This window comes from Sminthopsis crassicaudata, chromosome 2 (assembly GCF_048593235.1).
Source record: "Sminthopsis crassicaudata isolate SCR6 chromosome 2, ASM4859323v1, whole genome shotgun sequence".
Taxonomy (NCBI): domain Eukaryota; kingdom Metazoa; phylum Chordata; class Mammalia; order Dasyuromorphia; family Dasyuridae; genus Sminthopsis; species Sminthopsis crassicaudata.
In genome coordinates, this window is record NC_133618.1 from 525,599,244 (window position 1) to 525,624,900 (window position 25,657).

Consider the following 25,657-nt stretch of genomic DNA (forward strand, 5'->3'; position numbering starts at 1 on the left):
ACCTGTTCAGCAGCTGATAGATATAACTGTGACCATCTTCTGTCCAGATGATGATTCGGTGAGCGGCAAGTACTTCTCCACCAGCAAAGAACTCCCTATTTTTACTGACTTGAGTGAGTAGGAGAGAAAAGTCACAGTAATCATAAACCTAAAAAAGAAAATTCATGCTTCCCATTAACAGTAAGCATGTGTACTCAATTCCATCAATGCAATTATGATATAAGTCAACCTATGAACAAGTCTCAAGTGTACATAATTTATCCTTATAGGCATACCAAGAACAACTTAGTACAAATATGGTCCAATGTAGGCATTCAGTTATTATCTCTCCTTGAAGGTAATCATTTAATAGATTTGATTAATTCATGATCTTTTTTCAGGAAGGCTTTCTATAAGCCAAATAATTTTTAAAAGTAGATTAAATTATATAATATATTGAACGAAAAGAGTATTGTCAAAGGTGACACTTCTTTTCTCTCAGGACAAGTTGGGAGCTCAGTGATCTTACACTCAGTGCATTTATAAGAAAAAAAAGGATGTTAATGTAATAGACAGTGAAAAGTAGAAGCCCTTAACAAGATAAATTATTTCAAGAGAAAAACATGGCAATATTACTTTACATTCTCAAATAGTGGTATCATTTTAACAAAATCTCATATACAAACACTGTAGCTCCTTGATATAACATAAATTTCTACAGACATATTATGAATCAAACACCATTCCACAAAGCATAGGACCTGTTGTAGTAAAATAAACAAAAAACAAAAACAAAAACCTGATGCAAAGTAGAAAGTGGGTATTTGTCCAGAGCTCCAGATTAATATTCCAAAGGGTTTCTGCCATATTTAAATTGTTGTTTACTTTTTAATGTAACTATCATGAAAGTAAAGAAAATCACTGTGTTTACATGCTACCTGCCAACATTTGGAAAATACCACCAACAGAAGTCTTTCCGTGTAAGTACAAAATCTTATCGTCCGGCAGTTTGGTGAGTCCAGAGATTTGGATTCTTTTTCATAAATATCTTTCTTTTCCTTTATAAGAAATGGACACAAATGTTAGTACTAGCTCCTAATGCCATAGGTTAATGAATATAATCAAATGTTTCCAAGATATTTTTACCAGATCATCTTTTTATGACTTCAAAATTATTTTATAACCCTATTTGAACTTGTAAAGCGTCCGATATAAAGTTGCTTGAAAAAGAAATTGGGAATGTGATAATCACATGTCCCAGAGTGCCTTACATGTAATAGTCATTCAATAAATACTTCTTCAAATATAAACTCCTCTCTTTAACTTTTAAAGCTCTTCACAACTTGTCTTGAACATATTTTTTATAATTTCAGTAGGAATTACTTTCCCTCTTGCACTGTTATCCAATCTTTCTCTTCATCAAACAAAGAACACTGTCTCTTCTCTGTGCAAAGGCACTGACCATCCCAAGTAACTGATGTATTCTTTTCATAACTCTTTCTCATTGAAAAAAGATTCCTTTAAAACACAACTCAAGCACTATTCTGCATATGAATTTTTTCCTTATCTCCCAAATTACTAGTGCTTTTCCTCCAAAACTAACTTATATTTAACTACTTTGTATATGTCAATATTTATTCACCTTATATTTATGTTGTATGTGTTTTCATATGTATTTGCTGTCTCTCTTATTAGAATGTAAACTCTTGGTGAACAGGAACTGTATCACTCTTTGGCCTTATATTCCCAGTACTCAACACTGCTTGGCACATAGTAAGCCTTTAATAATTTTTTTATTGGTTGATGGTTATGATATTTTTTGTGTTCAGTATTTCTGGAATCTTTCACAACCAGGAAAGACCAGCTAGATCCTAAATTCCCAGGATGAATCAGTCAACAAGCATTTATTGTACACCAGGCACCATGCTAAGTGCAGAGGAATCAAAGAAGCAAAATTTACAGTCTATTGGAAAAGATAACCTTCAAACAACTGTTTACAAACAAGGTACAGATAAAATAAATTGGAGATAATCAATAGCAGTAAGGCATTAGTATTTTTTTTCTCCTGAGGCTGGGGTTAAGTGACTTGCCCAGGGTCACACAGCTAGGATGTGTTAAGTGTCTGAGATCAGATTTGAACTTGGGTCCTCCTGAATTCAAGGCTGGTGCTCTATCCACTGAGCCACCTAGCTGCCCCTAAGGCATTAGTATTAAGGAAAATTATTGGGAAAGACTTTTTATAATGGGTGAGTTTGATGGGTGAGTTTTTGCTGGGACTTGAAGAAAGTTAGAAGATAGATATAGCTGGGAGATGCTGCATCCTCTGTAAGGAATAGCAAGGAGGGCAGCAACATTGGATTAAAAGTACATTGGAAAGATTAAGAACTCGGAGCAAATTGTTGTTCAATCATTCCAACTCTCCACAATCCCTTTTGTGGTTTCCTTGGCAAAAATACTGGAGTAGTTTATTATTTCTTTCTCCAGCTCATTGTACAGATGAGGAAACTGAGGCAAACAGTTTAGTGATTTGCCCAAGGTCATGTAACTAATAAGTGTTTGGGCCCTGACAACTCCAGCAGATGAATCTTCCAAACTCTAGACCTCTACTGTGTCACCTGGCAGCCCTTTTAGAACAAGTCCTTTTAAGTTATCTTTCTGCATATAAGCAGTCTAATGTTCTCACTGAGGTGTTAAAATATCACAACACCATTACATACAATGAAGTAGCTTCAGAAATAAATGTGTTATCATCATTTCATCTCTTGCTAAAGCCACAGACATGCTTCAATAAAGGTTAAAAAAAAAAAAAAAAGAAATTCCTTCAAAAGAATGTGAGAATTGCCCCCAATAGTGAGGTAGAGAATGTGGAGACCTACAGTTGCAGATAGTAATATACAGTGTCAACTTTGTTGCTTTGTGACTTGGTTTTACTTAACTTTTTCTGGTTATAAGGAGAATATTCAATAAGGAGTGGTGGATTTATCAGGAAATTACCATGATATTAAAATGGAGAACCCAAAAGTAATCAATAAAAGAAGAGGGAAGACCCAAAGTTTCTATAAAATATTCTCTATCCCACACTAAATCCATCAGAACTACTAAATATGTAAATGATTATTCCAAATGTAGGACCTTCTCCTCCATCCCTATCTCTTTTGTCAGTATGCACCGCCATTTGACAAACAACTCCCAAGAAAAGGATAAGCACTAAAAAGTTTGACAAATTCTTAGCGGTTCCATACTCCCAGTGTCTAATTTGTAAATGATAACCATTATTCCACAAAACTGACCTGGATGCTACTTATAGAAGAGGACAGATCCCATACTTTGAGATCTCCAGTTACAGATACCACCAGGAGAGAATCCTCTGTTAAAACAACAACCAAAAAAAAAAAAAAAAAAAAAGAATGAGCTGACCATTGAATAATTCTGTTACAAGAAGGTTCACTTATTTATAGGTTATATACTGGAAAACTCAGTTAAATACACATACAACTTCTTATTTAAAAGGAAAATAAACCTTTTGAGTATTTGCATAAAAATAATTTCAGATCTGATGTCCTTGTCATTAGCACAATCCCTTCCTCTGTATAGGGACTGTTATGTTTTTGTATCATATAACATATTAAATTTAATTCTTAAACTATCCTTTCATTACCATACTCTCAGGAAAAAAGGAAAGTAAAAAATAAAACTCGTCTTAAAATAAATCCTTATTAGCCTTTACTGAAATGTCTCAAGCAGAACTGGTTCACAAAAGCCAGACTTTCTGACTGTATCTACAATGCAATCTCTTCACAGTGTCTTGGGCCATTCATTTAGCTGTCCCAATCTTTCTTTAGCCTTTTCACAATTACTTTGTCCTTCCCATTATAAAGGAGTCAATCTCACATAAGCAGCTGCTCCTTGACCAGGTAACACAAGCAAACATTCTTGATTAAGACATGATCGGAATTTATCAAATACCCTGCATATTTCCCTATGCAACCAATTAAGACACTTGAGTGATAATGTGTCTACACTGCCGAGGTTACTTCATGACTGTACCAAACATATACCTTGAATCCTCATGGAATGAACAATGCACATGCAGGTGATCCAATCAGGAGATTGAGAGGATGTAAAAGTGTGAAGAACTGCCAAGGTCTTGGCATCAATAATGAGGATATCTTGATATTCTCCACAACACAAAAGCCAGCCATCTCCTGTCATTCGGAAGGCGCAGTGATAGTACTGTCCAAACAGAATCCAATTTTATTTTAAGTTAATGCAATTGAAGGAAATAGCGTGTGTGTGTGTGTGTGTGTGTGTGTGTGTGTGTGTGTGGTGTGAAAGAGATAGAAAGAGAGAGAGAGAGAAAGAAAAAGGGAGAGAGAGGTAGAGAGAGAGGGAGAGAGAGAGAGAGAGAGAGAGAGAGAGAGAGAGAGAGAGAGAGAGAGAGAGAGAGAGAGAGAGAGAGAAAGAAAGGATTGTATGTGATTGTATACATGTTTGAGGTAGGAGATAGGATCTATGGTGAATTTACCTCAGTGCTTCAGCTTCTCACCTATAAAATGAAGAATCTATTCCATTTTAGTTTTAAAATTTTATAATTTGATTGTTCTAAATTGTTAAGTTTTTACATCAACCACAAGCTTATTTTTCCTGATATAAAAACTTAACACTGTAGGGGAAAAAATTCTTATTTGCAAGAAGTAAGACGTTTTGATTAATTCAAGTCTCCTCCTTGTAACATTTTTTTAATGAAGACAACTTCCAACTCTCCTATGTGTTAAACATTTGATTTTAAATCAAAAGTAATTTTTGCAGTAATTGCATTTTTGAATTATTTCTATTAACGACAATTCTATTTCTATTAATTTCTATTCTTGATGATTAATTTTCTTAATAGTACATTCTAGCCTTGGCAAGATACCTTCCACCTATGCACATTTATGATTAGAGATGGTCAAATAATCAAATTAAAGAATATGTTAGAATTATTCGTGAAAGTCATGATGATGTGATGAAAATGAGGGCCTTATCTTTTGCAAATGCCAAAGAAAAGGTGAGCATAATCTTAAAAAAAAAAAAGACAAATTACAAAATATTCTAAATGAAAAATGTGGGCATAGGTCTATCAAGATATGTGTATTTAGTAATGATCAATCACTATGCCAGGGGACTGTGCAACCTGACACCTGATGGAGAGGTAATAGATATGATATGGAATAAACAATATATTTGGAGATAAAAAGATTCATGTATTTAGGAGATGTATATTTTTAAGAAACTAAAGTGAAAATAAAATTGATTGCTTAAACAACATTTTTTCAAAAGGAAATTGAAATACCGAAATATGACAAATGCAACCTTTACATAGTAAAAGCTTCCCCTTTTTATCCTTAGGACAAATCATATTTGTGAAAGGGTGAGGGGAAATCCCTTAAGTACAATCCCTTAAAGTGCCTGCACCCCAGTGATTCCAAGTTGTAAAAGCCTGAATATCCCATAAGAAGCAGATGTAAGATGTACTTACACAGATGGCTGTGTGTCTATAAGGGAGGGTTGTAGACTCAATGCACTGGCCACTGGTGACATTCCAAACACACATCTCCCTGCCAGAGATAACTTCGTATTATTCTCTATCATTTCCACTCAATTGGCTGGAATAATTTCGTGCCACCAAGTTTTTCTTTAGTGTTGCACTTAAGTGCAGGCTGATCGTTTATGTGGCTTTTTGTTACAGATTACTGGGCAAGAAAACGTTGTGGTCATTAGCAGGGGATGACACACAGTATCTGTTTCTTTTTGTTTTGGTAATTACACCCTGCTGCCAGGCAGCAACCTTACTTTCAGGCCAAACCTGGTCCACGACAAATTGTGCAGGGATGGCCATTATGGCTCCTTCAGAGTGACACCAGAATGATCATTCCTTGCAGCAGCATCCTCCTGAAAATGGCTCATTTCACTGAGCTTAACCTGTACCTTCTCAGAAGCATAAATGCATCTTGTGCTGCTCTACTGGGCTCTCTCACAACTGAGCTAAGAGATGCTTCTGTTAAGAATAAACAGTGCCACCTAGAGGCCTGTCTCAGTCTAAACTCATCATCTCTGCAAATCCAAGCTAAAATGTCAATCCATCCTAAAATAATCCATGTAGATTAATATTTAAGCAAGACTATTTTATCAAGTTTACACAGTCATATCTACAGCAGATGCTAATGAAATTACCTCTGTGATGTAGGCATTTAAACCAAACGTTTTGCATTGCTTATACAATTGTACATAGACATTACCTCTATATTAAATATTTAAATAAATTGTATCTAGTTTACACAGTTACAAAACAGATATTAATGAAAATACATCTATTATTAATATTGCCCAAAAGTTCACAGGATTACACAATTCTAGAGTTAGAAGAGACCATCAAAGTTCTACAGAGCAATTCCAGGAGGTCCATGATCTTATTTAATAAGAATACAAATGATATCCTTTTTTCAATATGGCTGATTCCATTTGAAAACCTATGTGTTTTATTTTGTGCTTTAAAGAACATTTCCCTGAACTGTGACAGAATTACCAAACTTCTAAAACAGTTGGAAGAAAACAGATTAAGAAACCTTGATCCAACCCTAACCCATCCCTCTTTACAGATGAGGTAACTGAGGTTTAAAGAGATCAAGCAATTTGCCTAAAATCATTTAGAGAATAAATATGAGAAGTGGGATGCGATCCAAGGCAATTCAATAGACTTGGGGTAGAAAATGTCATTCACAACCAGAGGAAGAACTGTGGACACTGAATATGGATCGAAGCATACTCTTTGTATTTATTGTATGGTTTGCTTTTCCCCCTCCTGGTTTTTTTTTCTTGTTCTGATTTTTTTTCTTTCACAAAATAACTAATAAGGAAATATTTTGAGATAATTATACATGTATAATCTATACTAGATAACTTAATTCTTGGAAAGAGGGAAGATAAAGGAGGGAGAGAGAAAAAAGTAAGTTTGGAATTCAAAATCTTACAAAAATGAACATTGAAAATTATCTTTACATAAAATTGGAAAAAGAAAATAAATTGGAAAGTAAAATTGAAATAAATTCATGGGATCTAAATGTAGGCTTTCTGATTCTAACATTTTCAACATACTATGCATGCTACTTCAAGTTTGTTTGTTGTTGTTGTTTTTCCATACATGAAAAAAGATTTGTAGTAATCACTATTCAAAGGGGAAGGGACCTCAGATGATATCTAATAAAATGAATCATCTTAAAGATGAGGAAATTGAAGCCCAGGGAGACTAACTGATTTGTTCTAAGTCCTTCAGGCTATAAGCATCAAAAGCAGAATTTGAACCCATATTCTCTGATTTCACTGTCAGATTGACAATTCCCAAGCAAGGGAAAAAAACCAAAAAACCCTTTACAAGATTTGTAAGATACTATTAAAACCCAAGAATAATACTAAATAGATAAAAAATACTACACTGAAAAAATTATATTACATGGACAATAAAAAATTGTACATAACAGTAAGAGTTTGCTTCCCCCTTCCCCTTCTTTCTCAGGATTAAAATTTTTCATATGTAAATTTGGATAATAGAAAATCATTGCTATGAAGCTAAAGGAGATCTTAGAGGGTATCTAGTAGAAACTCTTCATTTGTTTGTATATTTACTTATTTTGTGAGGCAATTGGAGGTAAGTAACTTACCCAGGCTCACATCACTAGGAAATGTTAATTGTTTGAGCTCAATTCTGATCCTTCTGATTTCAGGGCTGTTGCTCTATCCACTGCATCATATAGCTGCCCTTATTTTATATCCAGAGAAGTGAATGACCTCTAACAATCACACAGGTTCCAAAATTCAGAATTTAAATTAAAACAAGTCCTCTGACTCCAGAGCCAAAGTTCTTTCCACTTATATCATGCTTTTTATAAACAACTACTGAATTGAATCCAGCAAAAATTGAAAGATGCTTGGGCCTATTAATGAATATAGTAAATCCCAATGTATCCAAATTGCCAAAACAAAACAAAAAACCTAATTGTCCATTATTTTACCTTCTCCAAAAACATCCAATTTATCTATCACTTCTTCCCCATCAAAACAAATTAAAGTAATATCACCATATTTGCTGAGTTTTACTGAGGGTCTATTCCAATTTGATGGTGAAATTAGATTCCCATTCTATACTACCTGACAGATATGACTAAGCTGGAAAGGGTCTAGGTACAGTACTTGGGTACAAAAATATATCTCTAGTCCAAGGCACAATTGGAAAAAGGGAGATGCCACCCAGAGATGCTCTTTACCCAAAGAAAAGAACCATCAGGTGATAGATTATTATGGGGACAGCAGTCCATGAACCCTTTAAGGTAGACAGCAACTGTGATTTCCAATTATTGATTGTGCTAATTGCTGACACCATGAGATCCTGTGAAGTACTGATACATATTTGTACTTTAACTCTGGAATAAAACCCACAAAGATTTCACAAACCAAACAATGACTCTCTGCCTCCCAAAGATGTCTTAGAGGAAAAGAAAAACAACAGAAAATAAATAATTTGTTTAACACACATAGCTTGGCATGTTACAGGGGAACTGGAGAAATTGTTCACCTCTTAACAAGAAGTATACTCTCAATATTGCACTGCAGTCTCTTCTTTTCCCCAGGCAAATACCTTTGCCAAAGATTGACCTGACATAGTCTAAGACCTCTTATATCTCTAAGAAATAAAATCCAACGTTTCCCAAGTGAACAACACCACCACATAAACCTTATATTTTGTATTTCAGCAAAGAAAAGAAAGGAGGCAAGGAAATGGAGATAGAGTGGAATTGGTGGGAGAAAAAAAGTTGCTTTTCTAGCCTCCCTGTGACCAGAGTTCAAAAATACTCAGTGAATGTCTCATGGGAACAATCTGGTATCATCACTAAGAAATAAAAACCTATAATGAAGCAAATTCATTATAACAATCAGGTGGGATAGTGGATATACAGTATTGGGTTTAGAATCAGAAGATTCATTCTCATGAATTGAAATACAGATCCAGAAACTTAATCCCTGACTGATCCTGGATGAGTCACTTAATCCTGTTTGCCTCAGTTTCCTCATCTGTAGAAGGAAAATAAGAAGCCCAAGTATCTTGCATAAGAAAACTGAGATGGGGTCATAAAGAGTCAGCCATGATTTTAAAAGGACTCAACAACAACAATAATAACAAATGAAGCAAAGTAAGCAGCTGCTCCCTGAAACACATAGCATACCTCTTATAAGATTCCACACAGAACATGTTTTCAGCTTTTAAAAAATCCTTCTCCATCAAATGTGGAAAGTGTGCTGCATTTGGAATCAGAGGACATTAGTTCAACTCTCAGCTCTATTATTACTTACCTGTATGACCCTAGGCAGGTTCCTTTATCTCTCTGGGACCCAATTTTCTCCTCTGTAAAATGAGGGGATGACACTAGAGACAGCCACTTAAGGTCCCCTTCAGCTAGCAATCTAAGATTTCATTTAACCCTCACCACACTAGGGTAATTTCCATGTTTGGTATTATTATCCTTGTTTTGCATATAGCAAAACTGCCCGATAGAGGTAGTGTCCACTTTTGCCATCATCAACAAAATACCCAGAGGACTTGGCTAAAATTTCAGGGGTGGGGGGGAAATCAAAAGATGCTGGAATTTGCTCCTGCTTTAAGAGTAAGAATCTCATTACCCTTTATACTGTGGCCTTCCAAGGTTTCATGATGAATGCTTTGTACTCATACATCTCAAAGATCACCCACAAGCTGGTGGAAGAAAAACATGAAAACAGCACCCCAGGACAGAGATGTGCCTACCCTGCCTCTACTTGTATTCTAGGTACTGAGAAATAAGGTATCAAGTAATAAAGGCATGAAGAATCTATGTTGTAAATAACTCAATGGCCTTTCTGTAACTAAATAGGTATAAGACTATGGGGAATGTGTACTGTCCTAGGAAAATAAATTCACAAATGAATTTTTTTGCCTTAAAGAGTGTGTCTCCCAATAAAAATGGATTATAATTTATTTTTATTTTTATAAGGAAAGTTTCTCTGGAAAAGATTTTCTAAGTCACCATTGAAAAATTAGTTGTCAAATTATTAATGTAACTTTTTCCTTGCAAGAATTCAATACTCATTAATAAGTTGGGAAAATGCTTTTTAAATGGATAGTAATGAAATACTATCTTGCTATAAGAAATGAAGATAAAGATGCTTACAAAGAATCATTGAAAGACCTGTGTGAATTGATACAGGGTGAAGTAAACAAAACAGGAGAACAATTTATGAAATAAATATTATAAAATAAACATTTTTCAAAGACTTAAGAATTCTAATCAACTAAATCATCAACTGTTTCCAAAGAACTGCAAAAGACACTGTCCATGTTTTGACAGAGGGATGATAGACTAATATGAAGAATACAAAAACAAAAACAAAACCACTACTAGGTATGACCAATGTGGTAATTTGTTTCTAGTATTCTTAGGTGATATAAGATTTCTCTATTTTTCAAGATGGAGGTAGAGAATGGTTGATAAATAGAAATGGAGAAAATGAGAAAAAGAAGAAAAAAGAAAAGGAAAAAGAAAAAGGGGAAAATGAATATAAATATTGAAAATAAAATACACAAAAAGCTTTTTTTTAATGGCAAAAAGGTATTAATAATATTATATCTTTAATGGAGTACAAAAATCATCTTAAAAGTGATGGAATAGGGGAAGCTAGTTGGCACAGTGGATAGAGCATCAGCCCTGAAGTCAGGAGGACCTGAGTTCAAATCAGAATTCAGACACTACCACTTCCTAGTTGTGTGACCCTGGGCAAGTCACTTAATCCCAATTGCTTCAGACCAAAAAAAAAAAAAGTGATGGAATAGATGCTGACAACCCTACTGCTATTTACACCTGTCAAACTTGGGTTGGTCAAAGAACCTGGCACTATCTAAGGATCACAATTATACCTAGAGCCATCCAGGAATTAGTACTACTCCTAATCCAGACGAGAAAAGAACTGTCCTTCATCACATGATCTGGGTTATGAAGTACCTCAAGAGGCCATCTAGCCCAATACATATCTAGATATCTGTCACAAATGTTGACAAAAGCAGTTAAATGAATCTGAAGGCTTTGAGCAAGTTTTCCCACTACCTGCTTCAACAGTCCATTCTATTGGGGGATAAACCTAATTCTTAGGAATTCTTTTTCTTTACACTGAGCTTAAATCTGCTTTTTTGGAATTTTCATTAACTGTTGCCCTTTGGATCCAAATAAATCTAATCCCAATTCTGAGTGTCAGCTTTTCAGTCAGTCGGTGGAAAGAACTATTGTATTCAACTCCACAAACAAACAAACATTCTTTTCCCCTTACTAAAAATTCCCACACTTCTTTCAACTGATCTTTGAAAGGCATAGTCTAAAGACCCTTTACTATCCTAATCACTTTCCTTTTGAATACTACATATTTTTTCAATATCCTTCTTAAAATGTGACATCATTTTAATGTTACAGAAATGCTTTGTTCCATAAATTAAAAATAAATAAACATCTAAAAGTGGGACTCTAAAATTAAACACTAATATGCCAAATGTGGTTTGATGAAGGTACAATACAGTGGGACTCACCATAGAGGATGCATTTTTTTTTCTTAGCAATATAAGATGTGATAAAAAGCAGAGATATTGCTAATGCCACAAAGCAATACTTCCATGTAGAGACAAAGAAAAAAGGGCCAACGGCAAAACTATGGTATAATAACAAAATATCAGATGCAGGAATATGGCCCACTGATGGTGGGTGAAAAGGGCAGAATTTTATAAGTTAGAATGCCAAGTAAGGACCCAAGAATGCCAGAGCCAAAGGTCAGGGCAACATTAGTCCATGGCAAACAACAGCACAGAGCATGCTGTAAGAGATCAGCTTGAGAAGTGGAAAAATATACTTGACAGATAAACTGCAAAGAAGTTACCAGTTTATGAGTAGCCCTTGAAATCTAAAGAGATGATGAACAGGTAAAACTCCATATAAGGGGGAATTTAAAGTTGAAATTACTAATCATTTTAAACAGGACATACAACTCATCTCTATTTTACCAAGAGTCTTCTAAATCTTGAAAATGTCTGAGTATAGCATCATGTAGTGGAAATAGTGCTGGACTGGGAGCCAAAAAACCTGGATTCTAGCCTTGGTTGGGTCAGCCACTAAATGTTTCACCTTCCACAAGTCATTTTTCTTCCTTTTGCCTCAGTTTCCTCTTCTGTAAAATGAGGAGATAGGATTAAGTGATCTCTTAAATCCCTTCTGGCTCTATGATTTTATAATTCCAATATGTTATTATTATCACAAAGGGAAAGTTCTCATCTACAGAAAAATTACTGTGGTGCTTGCCTCGGCAGCACATATACAATAATTGGAATGACACAGAGAAGATTAGCATGGTCCATGTGCGAGGATTACACACAAAATCATAAAGCAGAAAAGTTACTAGGTAAATTTTAAAGCACAATAAAATCCAAACTATTATTAGCAAAACAACAAAAAAAATGGATAATTACTTACCCATTCTCAGCAGCACTAACAACATATGGTTGTTTTTCAAATTCTCTTGCTTTCGCCAAACATGTTACAGAAGTAGTATGACCAAAGAGAAGCTCTTTAGCTGTTATCTATAATTGGTAACATAAAATTTATTAAATAATTAAATCTGGTCCTAATCAATTAAAACATTATATTTTACATAATGCTGCTACTGTGGATAAAACAACAGACCAGCCACTAGGAAGTCTTGAGCTTAAATCTAGCCTCAGAAATTTCCTAGCTGTATGATCCCAAATAAGTCATTTAACCTCCATTTGCCTGTTTCCTCATCTACAAAATGGGTATAACCATTGCATCTACAGCTTAGGATTTTTGTGAGGATCAAATGAGATAATCATTATAAAGCTTTTAGCACAGAACCTGGCACATAACAAGTACTATATAAATGCTAACTGTTATTAATAGCAAATATCAGAACCCTTTTCTTAGTCCTCATCATTAACATATAACATAATTAACATTAGTATTAACTATCTTGTTTTTACTTGAGTCAAATTTAAGATAGCTTAATTTGACCTATAGCATATCTCAATAATCAGATTCTAATGTATGCTTTTGCATACATTCTTAATGAAATACTGTTTTTATCACTCTTCAAACCTGGAAGTACTTGTGTAAATGCTAAATATTATTAGATTTTTTTTGCTGAGAGATTTATATCCATATTTCTGCAATATTAAGAAAAATCAGCTGTGCCTGCTCATTAAGTATGACTATGCCATTTTCTTATTTGTAGTGGATCTATGATTATAGTCATGTTTTCAGCTGCCAATGAGGAACTTTTAACAATGTAAAATGAAAACTTCTCTGCAACTTAAAGTACTTAGAGAATTGTCTGAGTTGTCTGTCATTTTACCAATGTCACAAAGCTAGTATGAGTCTTGAAACTGGATCTTCTTGGCTCCAGAGGCAGCTCTATACACACTATTCTACACTGCTTTTTGTATCTGTCAATCAATGGAAGTCATATGTTATTATATATGTCAGAATTTGATAAAAAGTTTATATTTTAACACTTGCAAAGCAAAATAAAAAATAAAGCCCATCTTTATGCTGTCATGACTTTAATGACAAATATCAAAAGAAAAAATTAAAAAGTAAGAAGGAAAGTCTAAATAAGATTCATTAAGATTCCCTATTTTTCTATTTTAAGAACCATTTTCCCATTGAAATCTTCAGATAAAATCCACAACACTATAATTTTCTAGGTAATTCTACCAAAATTGCTTCTGATAGAGGCAGCCACAGTACAAGGAAAGATCCCTAGATGGGGAGTTTAAATTCCACCTTTGACTCTTACTACTTGTGTAACCTGGAATGTTATTTAACTCCTTTGTTCCATTACATCATTTGTAAAATGCAGGTAGAGGGAGGGGTTAGAAACTGCAAGGTTCCTTCCAGCTCAAAATCTAGGATCCTATGAAAAAACTTAAGGAACGACTTTATGTATCAAAGAAACTTTCTGTATTAAATAAAAAAACTGACAACATAAAAATTAAACTAAAAATCAGGAAAATCACACAGAAACTTTTGAAATGGAAAGGATGTTACCAAAACATGACTACCTTAAAGAATGACAGAAAGACTTCAAATTTCAGAATTATAAAAGTCACCTTTTCCTCATGAATCAGTGTTCCCTAAATCCTTTATTTATTCAGAAAAAAAAAATGAATGATGCTATCTCAGCCACATCCATGAAAGGATTAGAATCACTGTATTATTTACAATGATCAAAGCTAAGATTCAAGCCCAGTCACCCTATTAATGTCATATCTTTTTCTGTGGAAGCCAGAATACTCTCACAGATAAAGGAACACACATTCTCCCAGCAATCACACTTATAGAACCCATTCACCTTTGGATTTATTCCTTTTAGCAGTTTACTGAAGCTCAGCCTGAGCAGTGGATCAGGGCACATCATGAGGAAAATTTGCTTTCTTTTCTACTAGTTGAATCTTTGGGGACAAACCACTCTATGGCCTAAGTAACAACCTAACACTCAACTGCCTTTCAGAAGTAATCCTTTCTCTGTCAGCAACTTAGGGACAAGTCACACAACTTAAGATCATAGATCATAGATTTAGAGCTGGAAGTAACTCTAAAGGATATTTAATCCATCCCCTTTACTTTACAGATGCCGAATTGAGGCCCAATGACCTGAGATCAAACAGGTTAAAAAAATTGGAGTCAAGGTTTGAACTGACCCTAAATCCCACATTCTCTCTGCAACAATGGTTCATCAGCTTACTTTTTCTCAAGGTCACAGAAAAAAATAGAGCTTCTTTAAAGAAGCTCTATTTTTTTATGTGACCTTGAGAAATATATCTGTCATATATTATTAAATAGCATATTAAATGGGAAATTATCCAAATTAAGTAACAAAATATCTGTTACAAATTTCAAAGTGTTTTGTAAATCAAAATTAATGGCAAATTAGAGATTCCTCTGAGGAAGAGGTATCAAATATGAAGGTCCTTCTTGCAACATATCTCTTTAGAGTATAGCTGAATGAAATTAAAATATAGTTGGAAAATAGTTAACAAAATAAAAATATATTAGAACACAGATAATGTTAACATGGTTTTCTAAGTCAATATCCCACCCCACCCCCAAAGCCCTACCATGGAACATTAAATTTCCAATTGAGTTTCATGCTATTTCACTCTTTCAAAACTCCATAGATGACCAATAAGGCATTAAGACCATAGTATCTGATTCATCCTTCTATCTGAGTGATTACTCTAAGTAAGTCAGATGGGCAGGGCTTCCCCACCCCCATCCCCCAATTTATCCTCTGGAACTGAGCACCTGGAAAGGTGCTTTTGAGCCATTAAGGTTCTTAAGATAAGCAGTTAATGAACAACTAATGAACAAACATTTTTTTCACAACTTATTTATAGTTCCAGATATTGTGCTAGACTTTGGAGATAATAAAAACACAAAAATGATATAGCCCCTGCCTTCAAAAAGCTTCCATTCTACTGGGAAGTATATAATATATTCGTCTATAAGTAAATACAAGATATACAAAATAAATACACAGTGAAATGCAGATTAGGAGACACTAGTAATTGGAAGAATCATCAAAAGGCTCCTTCAAGTGGGCAATACTTTTGAGTTAAATCTTGGAGGATGGTAGGGGATAGAGATGTCCAAGGATATTTGACTAACCTAAGTGAATTTCTAATAATTAGAATTTCAGATGGATAAGATGGTTGGTTGAAGAATACAGCATATATTGGTATATCAGAAAATAGCATTTACCAGATAAGATCAAAGTGCTCACTCATTTTGTATAAGTACACTTCTTTATTATAATGTAGTAGGTTTTTGCTCCCCTATGGGTGCCCCCTAGGCCAAGCAATTAGAAAAAAACAGTCTTTTTTAAAGTACAAATACAACTTTTGAAAGCAACAGTTCAAATGACCCATTTTATCTATAAGAAGCCTTTCCTGATCCTCCCAATTGCTAGTGACCCTCCTTCCCAAACTACCTTGTATTTAAAGTACTTTGTATTCTCTTTATATTTATTCTAATATATTTATATATGTAGTTGTTTCCTCTTTAAATGTAAGTTTTTTATAAATACGATTTGTTTAACTCTTGGCATTTTTATTTTGAGTACCTAATGCAGTTGCTTGGCACATAGTAGGCACATGAATGCTAGTGGAATGAATGAAAGGCTCCCTGTTCTTTTATTCAGGAATATATTGATAGGCACAGGTCAAACCTAAGATAGACTTCTCTATATATGACTTTTATAAATCCTATAAGAAAACTGTTCAATGACAAGAGATTTTAATTAATTATACTATAAAACAGAATTACAATTAATTGTTAATTTAGGTTTTATAGTGACAAACTTTGAAGGCTAAAAATAGTCTTTGCTCTTTAAAAGGCTTCTTAATGAGGGTAGTATACTTTAAGTACATCATTTGTTTAAACGTTCAAATTGAATGAGGAGTCCATAGGAGTTAAGCAAACATCTATTGCAATATGTTAAATGTTTATGACTTGGGATGAGGACAATTAATTGCTAATCAATGAGCCCAATCGTAGGTGAGGTCAGGTTTTGGTATAGTAGAATGACAATAGTAAATTGGATTTAGAGATCTGCAAAGTGGGTTGTAAAAATCCCAGACAAGTCTAGCTAGAGAGATAGAAAGAAGGCCAAACTGACAGGAATATCTAGATAATTAAGATATTGCTCATTTTGCTAATAGTGGTTTTCAAGGAGAATCCTGCTTTGTTTCGATTAATGAACTATAATTTTCAGAATTATAGTTCTACGCTTCCAAATTAGCTACTTTAATAATTCAGGATTATAAACAACACAACTCTAGGTATTTGACACATTAAAATATTTTTGAAGCCTGAGAAGACTTACTCAAACGTTTTCAAATATGATTTTGAGAAACTATTTTCTATTCAATTTAAAATAAAAATTGGTCCTACTAAATGTACATATTCTAAACTCGGTTTACTGCTTCACTTAAACATCTTATTAGCTGCCATTGGGCCATTCACTTGATGTTTCACCTAAGTACAAATTACTCAAATTTTAAAAATGCAGATTTGCTTCATCAGCAACACTAATAAAAAGAAAATCATCTATATTCTATGGTACATACTACTGACCTTTAGTTCAGAGGAAAGGTTCCAGAGACATAGTTGACCCTCTTGGCTTCCTGTAACAATAGTGTGTTGATCATCTGTAATCATTATGCTGGTGATGCTATGAGAAGGTGCCTTTTTCCCCCATAATGCCACTGCCTGCAGAAAAGCCTTCATAGTATACAAAATCTGGATTTTTAAAAAAAAGGTAATGAGAACAAATGGTCATAACATTTACTTTTTTGGAGAAGTCCAATTCAAGTTCAGATCACAAAGTTACCTTGAAACAATACTAAAAAACCAAAATAAAAAAAGGAATTAAAATAATCAAAAGTAAATGACAAAGAATCAATAGAACATTTTTTCTATGGAGGACAATATATTAACTATTGAGTAGAAGTTAATATCCCGGGTTATCAGATGAGAAGGTAGGTCAAGAAAAAAAAAAAAAGAAAGAAAAAAAAAGAAAACTCAATGTTATTCACAAAAGTAGAACTTTACTGACCAGCTTCCTCAAGTGAAAAATGAGGGGGCTAAATCATATAATGTCTAAGGTACCTGCTGACCCTATAACCCTTTAATCAAATATTGAAATGAATCTGTGATTTTATCAGAGGGAGGGTGATTTCTCCAATAATATAGATCAGAATCCATTCATTTGAGGTGCCTCTTGGCCATATTCTCACATGAGATCTCTAGCAGGAGTTCACCCCCACAAGCAGGGGTTTTTCTCACATTCTCTTACCATCATAAATATATTGGTAGAGAATTTGCGAGGTTAGTTATTTTGAATTCTTCCCAGATAGCCACCGTATCTTTCAATGATACTATATCACAATGTTTTTTTCAGACAGTCATGACTCACCCATTTCTAATCAAAATCTTAATTATCTGGAGTGATAGAAAACAAAAGAATATAGAATCCTAGAAATAAGACAAAGCTATTCAAAGAGACAAGAAAAAGTTATCCTAGTATTGAAAACTGCCTTGAGAGATATTAGGTTCACATCATTTGTCCTTAAGCAAATACTAAGTAGATGTCCACTTCATAGGTATTTTTGAGGGGATTTTCATTCAGATATGGGATGGAATAAATGGCCCTAAGATAGCTTCTAGATATAACATTTAGTGATTCTATGAAGCTAACCTATCTGTTTTCCAAATGCAATCAGAAGCCCATGTCTCTAAAATATGCTATAATTAACCCACTCTATATCTAACCTTTCATTTCATACACTAACCTACTCTCAAAGCCAGCCTGACAGCTGCCAGGTCTGGCCTAAATCCAGATTATATGATCTTTGGGACACTGGTAACTCCCTTCTATGTAAACAATATCTCCCTACTTAGGAACCATCATTTTCAAAAATGTACTTATTAATTGGGCAATCAATAACCATTTATTAAGCATCTATTATGTATTAGGCAGTGTAAAAGCACTGGGTATACAAATACAATGAATGAAACAATCCCTATTTGAAGGGATTTTATATTTTAATGGTGAAGATGACAAAGTATATACATAGGTATATAGAGAAAGATGTATTGAAGATCCTTTTTTTTCCTCCAGGTGAAGAAATGCTGTATGCATTTTTTTTTTAATGTTGATAATTCCTGGTAAAAGTAATCTGATAAACTTTCCTCTGGGATAGAAAACAATCTATAGTGCCCATTCATTGCCCATTTCCACAGTAGTTTTCAAAAACAACTTACCAAGATATAGACATTATAATACATGTTGATGAAAAGAGTACTCATGGCTAAGAAATCACCAATGCTTGAAGAATTAAAGAATACTTATTTAGTTATATGAAATCATAATTTATATATCTCAACTAATAAGAATAGTTGAACTTGTAAATTACATTCTAGACATAAAATATTTTGAATACTTACCAAAAAGTACAGTTGTCAGTAATATTTCTAGATCTCTTCTGTACTGTAGCAATTCATCTATCATTAAAAATCCATGTGAATTTGTTTGATGGCCAAAATATTCTGCATCTCCAAATCTCCAGATTCCAAGGTCAAATCAATATTTAACTATAGCCAACATCCATTCCAGTTTGGATATGTCTATGCAACTCTTTCTGGAATAAAGAAGAAAGGTTTTGAAGGCTCGATTGCACTCTCAAGGAGGTGGGGAAAGATATTTTAGGATTGAACATTTCTCCCCTTCTCTCTATCCCCATTGAAAAGACACATGTGAAATTATACAAAATATTTCCATGAAAGTCATGTTATGAAGGAAAGCCTAGATTTCCTCCCCACTCCCCCCCAAAAAACCCTCAATAAATATAAAGTTTTTTTTAAGTATGTTTCAATTTATATTCAGACACAATCAGTTTCTTCTCTGGGTATGGATAACATTTTTCCTTCAGAGTAGTCTTGGATCATTGTATTACTGAGAATAGCAAAGTCATTCACAGCTGGTCATCCCAGAACATTGCTATTATTTTTTACAGAGTACATTTCATTTTGCATGAATTCATGGAGGACTTTCCAGATATTTGACTCTTTAAGTAACATTTTTAGACATTTGAAGGAAATTCTGAAGCCCCTGTTTCTTCCTAGCCTTCTCTTTTCAGGGATAAATATCCCCAGTTCTTTCACATGAATCTAGTAAAGCATGATTCTAAAGCCTTTTTACTAATCTGAGAAGCATTTTCTCAAACTTTATCAATCACCTTCCTAAAATGTGGAGCACAGAATGGAGCATAACACCCCAGGACTCTTTACTGTCCTATTGTCAATGAAATTTGTTCAAATGCCTATATAAAGGTGACTAACCTTAAGCAGTAGAGACAGGAATTTTTTCATCAGACTAATAATCAACAAAGAAGAGTGAGCAAAAACAGTCTGTTTAGTACATGGAAAAAAACTAGGATAGAGCAGTGTTTTAGATGCCAAGAATAGAGAAAGCATCTAGATGAAAGGAATATTTGATACAGTTAAAAGCTGCAGAGATCAAATAGGCTAAGGACTGGGGGATGGGAGGATGGGGGGGAAAGGGAGGGAGGAAGAAGTGAGAACCTCCAGAAAGGGCAGAATTTTTTTGATAAAGTTTATTTTTCTTTATTTTTTTGAGCTGACAAATTGTGTTACTGAAGGTCCTCAACATGGATCAGATCTGAAGTTAAAAGGTTCCTGAGAAGTCCTCTAATCTAATCCCATTATTGTATAAGGATAGTATATGATGTAGTAGAAGGAAAATGAAGTAAGAATAATGAACTAAGTATGGAATTTGAGGTCATTCTCCCGTTGTGATCCTGGGTGAGACATTTTACCTTGGGCCTTTCTGGGTCTCAGTTTTTTCATTTATAAGAGTTGGATGTCTAATTGTTAATGTTTCCAGTCATGACCCTATTTGGGGTTTACTTGGCAAAGATACTAGAATAGTTTGCCATTTTCTTTTCCAGCTTATAGTACAGATGAGGAACTGAGGTAAACAGGATTAAATGATTTGTCCTACTAAATGTATGAAGTCAGGTCTGAATGTAGGAAGATGGGTCTTCTTGATTCCAGGCCTGGCGCTCTATCCACTATTCCTACCTGTCCCAAGGTTCCTTCTAATTCCAAAACTATAAAGCATCAGAATTGAGGCTCAAAGAACTGAAGCCCCTTAAAGCCAAAATCACACAAGTAATTTATAGCACAGCAGAAATTCAAACAATAGTTTCCTTGAGTCTTTGGGGGATTTTAAAAATTCTATGTCATTTCTATTCTATACCATATTACATGGGGGCTCTGGACCCAGTTCAAACCTAGTTTTCCAGAAATGATAGTTTAAAATTTCATTATGAGCATTTATTGCCCCTCCCAGAAATCAACGATTCCACAAGTTAGGATTGATTTATTGTTTTATTGATTATCTAGATTTAAGAAGGTGATATAGAATATATAAATAATTCAGATTAAATGTAAATGTGTTTTCTGTGAACATTTCTTTCCCTCCCCAAGCTCCTTCTTAAACATTTACCAGTACAGCTCTGACACTCTCTAAAATGTTATGACTTTAATATAAAAAATTTGATATACCATAAAAAATACTTGCAAATAATAAATTAATTTTTTGCAAGGAAAAATACATGCATTTATAAAAACTAATGTATTTCTCTCTGAATCCCACTACCTCACCTCACCTTCTAGTCTATTCTATTTATCTGAATATCTCAAGCAACTTATAAAATGGTTACATTTTTTTACTTACCCATCATCCTAAACCAGAAATTCCTAATCTGGAATTCTGGGAAAGTATATAGACTACTTCTTGGAATTCTGCTTTTAAATTCATAAAATAAAATAAAATCCATAGGTATATAAGGGAAATCAATTAAGTCAAAATATAGTTACTGAGGTATTTTTTTATGAAAAAAGTTCAGGAATCCAGGTTATGAAAACTGTTTACCTCCATGATCCTGAACACCAAAGTTCCTTCTCTCTTTTTCACAAAATCTCCTTCTATTCATTTCTTTTTCTATCTTATTCTTTTCTTAATATATGCACGTTTTTGTATGTCTGTGTATGTATTTTTGCATACACACACAAACACATACACATACACACAAACACATACACATACACACACACACACACACACACACACACACACACACACATATATATATATATATATATATATATATATATATATATATATATATATATATTTCAATATAATTGATTTCCTTCCAAATCCTATATATTTTATTTTAAGTACTTAAAAACATTATTCTGAGAAGGGATCCATAGATTTCTCCAGATTGTCAAAGGGGCCTATGACATAAAAAAGCAAAAATTCATCATCTAGATAATTATACTTAGATATACATGCATATATATATATATATATATGTGTGTGTGTGTGTGTGTGTGTGTGTGTCTGTATATGTATGTATATGTGTCAGCCAACAAATATTTATTAAGTACCTAATATGTGGTGAGAGGAGTTCACAATCATAAAGGAAAGCACACAAAAGGAAACTAAAAACATGAGGAGGAGAGAAGTTCCAGTAGAGCACAATGAAGCCCAGCAGGGCAGCTGGGCAGAAAATGAAGCTGATGTGGGAGTGTTTTTTAAAAAGAGATTCTGGGAAAAGTCTTTAGCTCTTCCCTCTCTCACCTCTCCAAAAGGAGGGAAGGGCCCCTGTGCAGGTGAGACTAACAGGTGTGAGTTCCAGAGATGATGTGATCTTATAGGATGCTTGGTTCCTGAGGGTATGATGAAACCCAGAGTATAGACTGCTAAGAAATGAGGCTGTGTGTGTATGTATATGTATATGTCTATAGATTGTGTGCATATATGTATATATGTGTAGGTGTATGTGTTTACTTCTCTGCTTAGACTGTAATTTTCATCAGGGCAGAGATTATATAAAATGTCACTTATCTTGCCCATTTTTTATAGCATTAGTTACACAGTAAGGACTTAAGTATCTATAGAAGGAAGAAAAAAAAAAGACAAGTTTAAATTATTAAATATGAAGTTCTAAGTCATGTTAAGTCATGCTCTCCATAAAGAAAATAAAACTGTCAACTAGACAAGATTAATTTCCGATAATCTAGATTGGCTTTCTATTACCTAGTAACCCAGAGTCAGGAAATAGACAGTCAATGTATACTATACTTGGCACTGTCTATGCTACAGTATTGTCTGCGACACTGGAAAAACCCTTACCTATAGACAGGAGAATAATGACATCTTTCCTACACATAGAACAGGAATAAGGTGAGGAGGAAATAATATATGCACAAAGCAGAGCACGTAAATTATTGTATTTATATTCTAAATTTTAACATTACAAACACAATCAAGAATTCAGAACAGAGAGCACTTAATACATGTCATCTCATTTGGCAGATATGGAACCAGAGTCCCAGCAAAAAAGGGACTTGCCCAAAATTATACATTCAGTTATTGATCAACTCAAGACTAGAAACTAGGTCATACCTCCTGTTTTAATGCTCTTTCTATTTAAGTAGAATAAAGGAGAAAGGACTGAATACAAAGTATTCTGAATAATTCAACTAAAAATTCTTTTGCATTTATCATCATTTTGCACCTTTTTGAAGTTTCAAATCTTTTCACCTCAACTTCTCAAAATTCCTAGCCTTATAGAATACTTCATTCAATATAGTTTCCATCATCCTTACAAAGGATCCTTGAGACTCTATTTAGAACTTATGTCAAGTACTGGCAATTCATGAAAGATCCCTTGTCAAAGCTCAAAACAAAAATTTGGTTAATTATTAATCTTCATCCTACCTTCATTTCTTTTCTGAAGCATAAACTGTCCTTTTCTTCCTTGTGACTTCTGCCTGACACTGACATGCTACTGTATGATGCAATTGTGGTTTCTTGACTGGTGATTACTAGTCAAACTGGTTATTCCCATCACAAACAGCTTCATGCAATCCTCTATAACTAATTTTACCTTTTTACCCCCAGATAGTATCACTATTCCCATCAGTATTAGCAAAGTAGAATCTGAAAAATTTGTTTCAGGTACTAGTTAGCTGTGTGACTCTGACTGTTTTCTCATCTCTAAAATGGGGACGGCAGCACCTATAAGCCAGGGTTGTTATGAAGATAAAATGAGATCATATTTGTAAAGTGCTTTACAAATTTTAAGGTCTATGTAGCTAGCATTTATCTCACTGACTTTAGTACCCCGACACACAACATCTATTTTTCTCTCTTAGATCACTTCCAGGCTCAGTTCAAATGTAAGCTTCTTGAGTCCTTTCCTGATTCTCCAAGTTATTAGTGTTCTCCCACCTTCAAACTAGTAAAAACTTTATTTTGTATAAACCTTCTTTATTTGTCTGTGGACATCTTGCACCTTGCTAATAGAACATAAATTTCTCAAATCTCTCCATTTTGTATTCATATTCCCTCCAACTAGCAAAATGCCTCACACATAGCAGATGTTTTAAAAAAATTCTTATTGATCAATTGAATAGTTGACTGGTGTCTGGAGTATTGGGAAAATGAAAGAAAATCTGGGTTCCTTCTAGCTTTGGAAGAAAAACAAAGCTATCTCAAAAAATTGGTGGCCATAGAAGACCATACTAATTCCCATACACTCCAGAATTTCACTGTGCCCATTTTCTCTTACTGAAACTAATAGGAAATATTAGGTTTAACATCTGAATCATTAGTTTCCAATTAAATCCATTTACTGGGGATGGGTAGGGAGAGTGGATATAATTTTCCACTCCATTTCACAATGTTAAATCTACAAAATATCTCATTTCCTTAAAGACATAGCTTAACAGGCAAATTCATTATTTCATGTTTCTCCATCCTACCTATGTCACTTTTAGATATAACTTAGTTGAAAACTTAAAATTAATCAAAGGGAAAGTGAGTTCTATAATCCTAGGGATGATACTATTACTTCACTTTTTTTCTAAATAAAACACACACACACACTGGAAGGAAATGACAAGTCAAAATTTCCTTTGTGAAAGTAAGTTACACAACTGCCTAAACTCATTTGAGAATTATCTGATCCTGAGTGTGGAATTTTCTCTCCCTATTCAAAACTTCAGAAAAAAAAAAAAAAAAAAAAGAAAATTCTCTTTTGGAATCTGCATTTAAATCTCTTTATGAAGTACCCAACAGAGAATATCCTTCCTGGCTATCAGAGTACTTGGTGGGTTGAAGAAAGTATCTATCTCTTCTACAATTAACTTCTGCCCCATAACCCAATTCTACCTTAAAAGAATAGTTTTGATGTACAGGCATGTAAATTATCTCCTTAAGTATAAATCAACAATGAAGTTAAACTTTTCCAAGACTCTTCACTAACCTTTCAGATAACCCTCCAAATTGGGTCCTTCCAAAAGAGCAGATAAATATCTTTTGCAAAATATTCTCAACCTTACAATTGACACTTGACACTTTCATAAATAATTGTATAAAGTTATCAAATTACCCATTACTCCAAGACTTGAGGTCTAAATAATTGATTCCTAACCCTTTTAAGGATTCCTTTTTAGTATCAAAAAAATTCAGATTCAAAAGATTAGAATTATAATAATTGATATCCATTAACTGAGAAAATATGTAAAATGACCAAAAAAAAACCCTCTATAAATCTAATAATGCTTTCAAAAGATCTATATCCTTAACCAATTGGAAGTAGTATGTTTTCTTTCTAGACTTATAATGTCAAATGTCAAATTTGGAGTGGACCTATGATTTCTTTGGATGAGGAAATAATCTCTGCCAATTTAGATGGGTATCTTCTCTTCATCCTATGGTTTTAGAAACTTACCCAGAAGAATGAAAGGGTAAGTGACTTTCCTACAGCTCTTATATATCAGGATTATGACTTAATCTGTCTTTCTAGATCCAAGACCAGTACTTTATTCATTAAGCCATGTTGCCTCCCAGTGTCATAAATTACACATTCCTCAACTCCCACCCACACATACATTTAAAA

General features: G+C 33.9%; 1 protein-coding gene and 1 non-coding gene across 4 annotated transcripts in view; one reads left to right on the forward strand and one right to left on the reverse strand.

Moving 5' to 3' along the window:
- The window catches only part of WDR72 (WD repeat domain 72), a 275,177-nt gene that overhangs the window by 223,827 nt on the left and 25,693 nt on the right, over nucleotides 1-25,657 (reverse strand). For all 3 annotated transcript variants that reach the window (XM_074294549.1, XM_074294547.1, XM_074294548.1), the window contains 8 exons: nucleotides 19,104-19,297; nucleotides 17,232-17,396; nucleotides 12,555-12,661; nucleotides 5,498-5,576; nucleotides 4,038-4,212; nucleotides 3,270-3,346; nucleotides 918-1,037; nucleotides 3-148 (listed from right to left, as the gene is read on the reverse strand). In XM_074294549.1, coding sequence (XP_074150650.1) covers nucleotides 3-148; nucleotides 918-1,037; nucleotides 3,270-3,346; nucleotides 4,038-4,212; nucleotides 5,498-5,576; nucleotides 12,555-12,661; nucleotides 17,232-17,384 — 857 coding nt within the window. In that variant the 5' untranslated portion in view covers nucleotides 17,385-17,396; nucleotides 19,104-19,297. The remainder of the gene's footprint in view (nucleotides 1-2; nucleotides 149-917; nucleotides 1,038-3,269; nucleotides 3,347-4,037; nucleotides 4,213-5,497; nucleotides 5,577-12,554; nucleotides 12,662-17,231; nucleotides 17,397-19,103; nucleotides 19,298-25,657) is intronic.
- Nucleotides 12,376-12,482, forward strand: LOC141559161 (U6 spliceosomal RNA). The gene has a single exon (XR_012487245.1). It is a non-coding gene; the product is annotated as a U6 spliceosomal RNA (small nuclear RNA).